Source organism: Berghia stephanieae, chromosome 6 (genome assembly GCF_034508935.2).
Source record: "Berghia stephanieae isolate SIO BIC M18660-M18661 chromosome 6, UCSD_Bste_1.3, whole genome shotgun sequence".
In the NCBI taxonomy this organism is placed as follows: domain Eukaryota; kingdom Metazoa; phylum Mollusca; class Gastropoda; order Nudibranchia; family Aeolidiidae; genus Berghia; species Berghia stephanieae.
The window spans coordinates 56,848,659-56,858,658 of NC_088365.1; the positions used below are offsets into that span (position 1 = coordinate 56,848,659).

The 10,000-nt window shown below is 36.6% G+C and overlaps 1 protein-coding gene across 1 annotated transcript in view; it reads right to left on the reverse strand.

Moving 5' to 3' along the window:
* LOC144975323 (protein MON2 homolog) overlaps positions 1–10,000 on the reverse strand; it is a 497,118-nt gene that overhangs the window by 83,513 nt on the left and 403,605 nt on the right. The window contains exon 22 of the mRNA XM_078919294.1: positions 7,859–8,037. Coding sequence (XP_078775420.1) covers positions 7,859–8,037 — 179 coding nt within the window. The remainder of the gene's footprint in view (positions 1–7,858; positions 8,038–10,000) is intronic.

Here is a 10,000-nt window from a genome sequence, read left to right on the forward strand (position 1 = left end):
CACTCAGCGACCTCTCGCTCGGACTGGTCTTTCTCGCGGTCTATTCGGAAATTGATAGCCATTCATTCATTCTGTCGTGAGTTATCGGTCGCTCAAACTGACCAAGGGCTGTTGGGTAATAATATCAATTTCAATATTAATATCATTGAGCACACCTGTCGTTTGAATGTCAGTGTTACGGTAGTTACTTAACACAGTAGGTTATATAATATGAAAACAACGTAGGTACATCACAAGAAAGAAAAAATACACTTTTGATGACTATGTTGTGGGTTTACAGTTTTGACGGTAACTGTCATAATATAGATAGTATGCGCTTGGCTAAGAAGTACACAACATTGTCATCCGGAAGTATAACGGACCAACACACAAAACAATGTCTATAGTCTGGTTAATACAGTTTAGTGAGAATTACTCATTCTATCTATAATCAAAACTCTCAAAGAATAGATAGAACGAAGATGACTTCACTCAGGTCTTTGTTATTGCTTTTATGAGTACTTCTCTAACTATAGATAGTATGCGCTGGACAAAGAAGCTCACAACAATGCCATCCGGAAGTATAACGGACCAATACACAAAACTATGTGTAACCTTGAACGTTTATAGTCTGGTTATTATAATTTAGTACGAATTACTCATAAACGCGGATGGCAAAAAAAAAAAACAATAACAAAGACCAGAGTGACGTCAACTTCATTCTATCTTTAAAACCACCCCTCCGGAAGACTGAATAGATAGAATGAAGATAACGTCACACCAGGTCTTTGTTATTGATTTTTGCCATCCGCATTTATGAGTAATTCTCACTAAACTGCATTATCCAGACTATAAATTTTTAAGGTGACACATCGTTTTGTGTGTTGGTCCGTGATACTTCCGGATGGCAATGTTGTGAGTTTTTTAGTCAAGCGCATACCATCTATACAAACCTTGGTAAATGATCCTCTGGTTTCAGAGTGATGGTATCTTATTTTCTAGTTTAAATATAATATGTTGGCCGTCAATGCAGATAATCCACCCTCGATCTTTTGCGTACCGTAAACCTTAGAAAATGTCAATACATCCTGGTACTAAAATAGTTATACCACCTTATGATTCAATAGATAGTTCGAAGTTGACGTCACTCGGGTCTTTGTTATTGTTTTTTGTCATCCGCGTTTATGAGTAATTCTCACTAAACTGTATTAACTTGACTATAAACGATCATGGTTACACAAAGTTTTGTGTGTTGGTCCGTTATACTTCCGGATGGCAATGTTGTGAGCTCCTTAGCCAAGCGCATAATATCTATAGATAGTTCGAAGATGACGTCACTCATGCCTTTGTTATTGTTTTTTTGCCATCCGTGTTTATGAGTAATTCTCACTAAACTGTATTAACTTGACTATAAACGATCATGGTTAGCCAACGTTTGGTGTTTTGCACCGTTATACTTCCGGATGGCAATGTTGTGAGCTCCTTAGCCAAGCGCATACTATCTATATGTAACCTGTTAATTATCAGTCCTCTAAAGAAATGGTTACATAAAAACTTTCAAGGATTTTGGAACAGGAAAAGTAGAGGGTGTGACGTCACGGCTTTTCTTCTCTATATAAACATCACGATTAATACGGGCCAACCATAATATTATTCCAATCTCCCTCTGTCTTATACTTCCTCGCTCACTCTACCCCTTTCGACATGGCAGTTCCAGGAGTCCATCTAAAAATAAATAAAAACAACCTCTCTATCTAAAAAATAAAATAAAATAAGACGAGTAACACAAAGAAGGGCAATAACCTCTTAAAAATGAAAAAAACCCCAACAAAAACGCAGCCTTCTGCAACAATGAAAAGAGAGGAAATAAAACACTCTAAAACTAAAATGAAAAAAAAAAAAAAACCCAAAAAAACCCCCAAAAAACAAACCCAAAATTCACAACTCAACGAAATGCGAATCACTAAAAAAAAAAAAAATAATTAAAATTTACGGCTATACTTTAAAAGTGTATAAGACGAATGCTGTATGTTCTGAGTGCACGCAGTTCCGTCTCCAGAATCTGCAGGAAACACTCAGCTTCTGTCTCCCGTCTTCTCGAACATTCTTCGTAGATACACATACACACGAGATCGGGACATAAATTGCAAATTGGCTTGGCCTTTTGGACCATCGGCAGCATCGCCATCATAATGAAACCATCTCACGGGTGAATGGAACGAGGGAGAAGAAGAAGAAGAATTCAAATGAATTGGGGAGGATTCGGTGTGTTCAATATCGCCAGTAAGTTAGACGCCGTATACTACTGTACTTGTACAAGAATTCCTATAGAACATTACGGCCTGCAATTACGAGAGTCGGATGGATAGACACAACAATGTGTACGATTTTGAACCAATAGAAACACGATGGGAGAGCGTGGCAAAGCGACTTTGGCCTTTGCTTCGTGTTTTAAAGAAAAATGGATCGAGTTCGAATCCAAGCCGCGCTAGGTGACCTTGAACTAGTTACCATGGCCTTGCTCACTTTGGGGCGCTGCACTGCGGCTACAGTGAGGATTAATGCAGTCTTCCCTTGCAATAGGCCCCAACGAAACTTGTCTCGACATATTTGTAAATAACTATGTCAATCCATATTGCAGTCCAATAAATGATATTGTCATTTAAAGTCAAGAACAGGACCTCCCCCCCCCCTTCTCTCTCTCTCTCTCGACATCTCCGTCTCGGTTATACATTCCAAAAATGTCAATAATTAAAGATAAGAGAGAGAGACAAAGAGAGAGAGAGAGAGAGAGAGAGAGAGAGAGAGAGAGAGAGAGAGAGAGAGAAATAATAATGTGTGGATATAAAGAGATGCAGAGAAAGAAAGAAAAAAGGATAGACAGATGACCCAATCTGACCGGATTTTAACTGACATAACCGAATTCCGACCTATGACCATCCATATCACATCAGCATTATGTCCAATCTAACGTTTGAATTCCAACGTGCAAATAAAAGTGTCAATGCTTTCATTGGAGAGAATGCATGTCGTCTCTTAATATATACAAATAACATTAAAAAAACCCTTACATTAAAGGCAGTCGCGATAGCTCAGAGTTAGAGAACTAGCTTCAAACGCAAAGAGAGAGACATCGATCTCGGCTGAAGTCAATAATTTTTTTTTCTAGCCCTTTTGTTCACCCAGACGTGACTGGGTAGCTGGGTCTGCTAGACCTGGCGTAAAGTAATCTGCAATAGATTAGCGTCCTATCCAAAGGGTGTCAAGAAATTGCTATTGTCTTATTCACGCTATATAAATCGGCATAAAATCCGGCTCCATGGACCCAATGGCTCTGAAGGATTACTCCACCCTCCCCCCCCTTTAAATCAATGTAATCTGCAATATAGACTGGTGTCCTATCCAATGAGTATCAAGAAATTGTTATACTTGTTATACTATAAACTCCGGCTCCATGAGCCCAATGAATGGCTCTGAAGGATTGCTAATTCCTCTCCCCCCCCCCCCCCCCCCCCCCGCCCCTTAAATTAATATTATTTTGTCGATCGATAGACTGCAGAAGATACTAAATAAGGCAGCCAGACTTGCTACTCTTAACTCACTCAACCCTAACACAGACTATATCCGTAGTTTACCCGGGTTACTTTTACCCCATGCCTAATTTATTACATTTTTATGAGATAAATTATAGGCGTAGTTTCAAGGCTAATGTTTTTAGTTTTAACATGTTAATGGTAGTTGAATAAAACTGTCTATGTAAATGCTCATTTTTAATACATTTTTTCAAATTTTGAACAGTTACAAAAATCGCTAGGAGTGAGTTATAAACTCGAGAGAGCACATTACCTCTACTGTACATGACCTTTACTGGCTCCCTGTTCACTACAGACTAGAGTACAACATTCTTTAATACGCCTATTAAATGTTTTACTAATGTAGATCCTTCTCACTTACAAGACCTTATTGAAGTCTATACACCTAACCGTGTTTTAAGATCACCAGGATCTCTTTTACTGAAACAAATAGCTAAACTGCATTAAAATTTTTCACCAAAAAAGCTTTTTAACTGTACAGCTCCGCGTCTGTGGAATTCCCTCAGTTTTAGAACAAAATCTGCTCCTTGTGTTCTAACATTTCAGAAGCATCCTAAGATTAATTTTTTTCAGGGCATTTGATGATTTTCTATCTTTCTTAAAAAAAAATATACATATGTGTGTGTGAGGGGGGGGGGGGGGTGGGGTGGGTGGGTGGTTGTGTGTTTGAATTCATTGTAAAGCGCTGCAGAGCACTTGTAAGTGGTTGCTTAGGCGCAATAGAAATATATTGTGATGGTCTAGAGTTGTTTTATGCTACCCGAAGTCTGCCGTGCTATGGAAAAAAGGTATACCTACATTAAAAAAATTTTGATCAGAAAACTCGTTCTTTAGATATCGATCGACTAAAATGACCCTCGTCTTATCAAAAAACTCCAAAAACCGGGGTTTCACGGAATTCCTTGTTTTGAGAGTTTTTGACGAGTTGAGGGTCATTTATATCGATCCATATTTGAAGGACAAGTCGGTGTTCATGGCTAAAAAAAGTTTTTCCACCCGAATATGCAGGGCTGTAAGTGAAGGTTCCACTGTCGGGCCAGGCAACTAGCTACTCTTAAAAACTCGAGAGAGCACATTACTTCTACTCTACATGACCTTTACTGGCTCCCTGTTCACTACAGACTAGAGTACAACATTCTTTAATACGCCTAGACATGTTTTACTAATGTAGATCCTTCTCACTTACAAGACCTTATTGAAGTCTATACACCTAACCGTGTTTTAAGATCACCAGGATCTCTTTTACTGAAACAAATAGCTAAACTGCATTAAAATTTTTCACCAAAAAAGCTTTTTAACTGTACAGCTCCACGTCTGATTTTTTTCAAGGCATTTGATGTTTTTGTCTCTTTCTTAAAAAAAAAAAATACATATGCGTGGACCTGTGTGTGAGGGGGTTGGGGGGGGGGGGGGTTGGGGGTGGTTGTGCGTTTGAATTCACTGTAAAGCGCTGCAGATCACTTGGAAGTGGATGCTTAGGCGCAATAGAAATATATTGTTGTAATTATTATAGTTATTATGAACGATGCACGTTTATGGTCTAGAGCTGTATTATGCTACTCGAAGTCTGTTGTGCAATGAAAAAAAGATATACATTTTTAAAAATTTGGCCAGAAAACTCGTCCTTTAAATATTGATCGACTAAAATGACCCTCGTCTTGTCAAAAACTCTCAAAACCGGTGCTTCAAGGAATTCATTGTTTTGAGAGTTTTTTGACAAATTAAACCGATCCATATTTGAAGGACAAGTGTTCATGTCATGGCTTAAAAATGTTTTTTTTCTCTTCAGAATATGTAGGACTCTAGGCGAGGGTTCCACTGTGGGGTCACGCAAATGTTGAGTTCTAGGAAAAGGCTCTTTACTCACATGATCACAACATTAACAGATGTAGATCTGACCGGTAACAACATTGTCCCTGGAATTAATTGTCTTTAAAAAATAATAGTAATAATAGCCAAAAAGGCCTCGTCTTTCATGTGAAGTGTCACCATTGGCTAAGGACTTTGTGTAAAAGCCCTTTAATCAAATGCGCTCTATAAAATTCACGTTATTTAAAAGCTTGTGTTTTTGAATTTTACTTTGTCTAAATGTTTATATTTTAAAGAATATTTTTCTTTAGCTAACGATAAAATGAATTTAATTTAAATTCTGTATAGTCCGGAGTTCCAAATATATATATATATATATATATATATATATAAAATAAACAGCGCACATAATTTAATTGGGTTTCTATAAAGACGAATGAAAATACAGCTAAACCCGACCATTCATTCTTTCTAAAAATTAATTTCATAACCTTTTACATCGCAGTCTAAAAGCACGACTATTTCATCCTACTTTCAATAGAAAACTCAATTTGGCCCACGACAAAATATTTCATTCAAATTAAAAAGATCTTAGATCATGATTTTTAGGAATCGAATTGCTATAAAGATTCTTTTGATTTTATATATGTGACCCCTCGTCTCTAAACGGTGGTATGTCGGGGTCAATTAGAAAACTCAAAAGGGATTTTAATGTTAAAATAACACAAATTTGAGATTTAAAATTTGTTCACTATGTGGAACTGTATTTCTATTTTCCTCTATAAAACATAAAATTAATACCAAGTTTCATAACTTTTTTCCTTTACAATATATTCAGCTTTCAGTCTCTCAACCACCCCGACATAATATCCTTTTGAGGCGATGGATCACATATTAATTGGATCTGGACTACATTTATGTCAAATAATCAGATCAGATTAAATCCTGGGGGCAGCGTGGCTCAAAGGTACGGTCTTTGCTTGGTAGCCGAAAGGTACCGAGTTCGATAACCTACTGCGCTGTGTGGCTTTGAGCAAGTCACATCGCCCTAGCTCAATTTGCGGCGCTGCACTGCGGCTGACGCCTGGGTTTTTCTAGTCTTCCTTTGGAATAGAACCTAAAAACAAATTTCCCCTATGGGATGAATGAAGGAAATTTTATTCTCATTTATTTTTATTATTTTAAAAAAATTATTATTTTATCCATTAACTTCAGGACAAATAAAATAGATAATTCGATATTCGTCATAGAATTATCTTTGAATAGTTATGCATAATTGTTACCAATGACTGAAAACTATTGGGAATAGAATTATCTTTGAATAGTTATGCATAATTGTTACCAATGACTGAAAACTATTGGGAATAGAATTATCTTTGAATAGGTTTGCATAATTGTTACCAATGACTGAAAACTATTGGGAATATAATTATCTTTGAATAGGTTTGCCATTATTGTTACCAATGACTGAAAACTATTGGACATACAATTATCTTTGAATGCTGCTGCCATGCCATTATTGTTACCAACGACTGCAGACTATTTGGAACACAATGACTTTTAATAGTACTGCCATTGCAATGCATGGCTGAAAATTACGTGCCCATAATATTGGAGAACCAAAAGCAATTTTGGGCTTAATTTTGTTTCGATAGTAAACAGTATAACAATACGATTATTAATGAAAAAATATGACTCTTATCAGCCTCGAAAAAGATCAAAATACGTACCAACTATTGAATGATTCGGGTTTAAAACCCTTCCTCAGATCATATTTCTTGCGGACAAGAGTTGCCAAAAATTTCTGTGCAGTCTGGGATTTAAGGGATATATTAATGGTACACTATGTGGTCTTTTGGTACGACAAAATGCTCTCTTTACTCACATTCACTCACCGTACTCAGGTGAAAAATGAGTACCTGGCCGTTAATAGCGTTGTCTCTGAAAAAAAAAATATGTAAAACGGCTATCAGGCGTCGTGTACCGTCCTAAATGTTAAATGCTGCTGTTGGCCAGGGACTCCTTGTAAGGCACTTTGAGCACGTTTGGTGGATATTGCGCTATATAGAAGCTCAATTCTTTAATTGTTTTATTGTCTTTATTGTTGACAGGAGAAGAAGGGTTTTGAGCCATAAACGTTTCCTAAGTGAGTATTCTAATCTTTTCCGAAGCTGTTATAATCACTTTTGTTCATTACTTTATACGATCCAGCTTATAATATAAGAAGGATTACTTATCCGAACCAGTGATCAACTGAGCTCTCGCCCTTCGGTCATGTGCCATGACGTAGAAGTTAGACGTCTTTTGTAGTTGTTCCAGGTGACTATAAAGTGTCGTTACTGATGATTGGATTTGGTGGGAGGAATGTGCATCTCAGGTCTTCAAGAGGTTGACATTCAAGCAAGTGGTATATAAGAAGGATGATATTGTTCTTAAAAAAAATTATAATTTGTTTTTTTAGTGATGGAAATACTTACCCATGGCCTTCTTCAACAGCCCCGATGATGGATAGAATGGCGGGCCATCCGTGCAGTAGGTGGGCCCCGTTGGTGTGCAAGATGTGGAGCACGCTGTCCAACTGCTTGTGCCGGTTGTCTGGGAATGGAGCCAGTGGTCCCAGGTCTTGGAGTGGTGATAAGATGGAGGACTGCAGACGCTGGCATTGAAAACAATAGAGGTATAAATAGTGCAAAGTTTATTCAATCTTGGGCTTTCGCCAATAAATCACACAATTTGATGACAACATAGTCTACATGAAAGTGGGAAAAAAATGGTAAATGGAACGAAAAAATAAACTGATACCACTAATAACCATAAAAAATACAACAATCGTAATACCACCAATACGTACAATAATAATAATAATAATAATAATAATAATAATAATAATAATAATAATAATAATAATAATAATAAATGTAGATACATAGAATGAAGCTGACGTCACTCAGGTCTTTGTTATTATTTTTTGCCATCCATGTTTATGGTAATATTAATTCTCACTAAGCTGTATTAACCAGACTATAAAAGTGAATGGTTACACAGAGTTTTGTGTGTTGGTCCGTTATACTTCCGGATGGCAATGTTGTGAGATTCTTAGCTAAGCGCATACTATCTATATCTAGCATCGAGTTTCAACTGAAAGACCTTTTCAACATAATTCTAGGTTATTGAAAAGGGTGCATGTCAGTTTTAAACCTCTTCTTATCGACCATTTCAGTGCTTTTCCAGAAATATCATGCATTTGGAACACAAAAAGTGCTATTATAAACCCAATCTAAAAGTATGCAAAACAATTTATTTTTGAAAAACAATCTCTAAAAAAAAACAAGATTAAGTTCTTATAAATCAAACAAAGATTTTTTTCTCCAAATGTACAAAACAAATCAGAATAAGATAAGAAAAAATGTTTATTGAATCTTACAGATGCGACGACTTTTCTGGAGTTGGTAAGGATTAGATTAAGAAACTAGGGAGCAGGCACCGGTGTTAGATAAACATCTGAACAAGTGTGTATGAAAGGTGCCAGACAAAGCAAGACAGAAAATTACAAGATAAAAAAAAACATCCCAAAAAATCAGTCTGAGGCTAGCACCTTTCATACACACTTTTTCAGAAGTGTCTATTTGGTAAGGAGGGGGTAAGGAGGGTCTGTTTATAAAACAAAACAAAACAAAACAAAAAAAAAAAACAAAACTAGTGAGTTTGTGTTATATATATATATATATATATATATATATATATATATATATATATATATATATATATTACACATACCCACTAAATGTGCTTAAAGATCTTTACGGTCCTAAGCCTACTGTAACACCGAACATGTAAGAGGAGTACGTTGTTTGTTTTGTGTTGTTCCCTTATATATGAGTCACATCTACTCACTTTATTTTTCATCCATTTTACTGGCTCATTTAGGTACCTCTAGCTTTTATGTAAGAGGAGACATGACGCAAAATGTAAGGGAAGTAGTTATTTGGCACTTGAGTATGGTGAGAAAATAAGAATGAAAATCCTTTTCCAAGGACGTAACTTTGCCCCCCCCCCCCCCCCCCCCCCCAATAGCGAGACTAGCACATGGACCTTCAGGTCACAGGCCGAGACTCATACCGCTGGACTACTAAGCCGACAGCTACACTTCAGAATTATACCGAAGAAAGGCACTAACACGTAGAGATTATTAATAAAAAAATAAATAACACCCTCCCCCTTCCAAACTCCAGTGTCTTCCTTTAAATCTGAACTCGCGACCTTCCGATCAAAAGGAGAGTGTCTTATCACCTCAACATCAGCTCGCCTGTCTATATACCAACGTGACTCAAAGAGTCGCTGCCCATATGGAGGCAAAATCAAAGAGTACCAATCAATGAGAGCAAAATTTCGTAAAAAGAGGGTGTGTCGTTTTAGCCAAGATATTATGTAAAGCAAAGATACTCAAAGAACAAATCTAGATTAAAAAAAAATAAACACAAACAAAAAAAACCCCAGTTTAAAACAAGTTTAGTGAAATATTAGTGGAGAAAAACAAACAAACCCTAAAAGAAAAACAAAAAAACAAAACAAACAAAACAAAACAAACAACCAAGAAACCAAATAAAACACACACACAC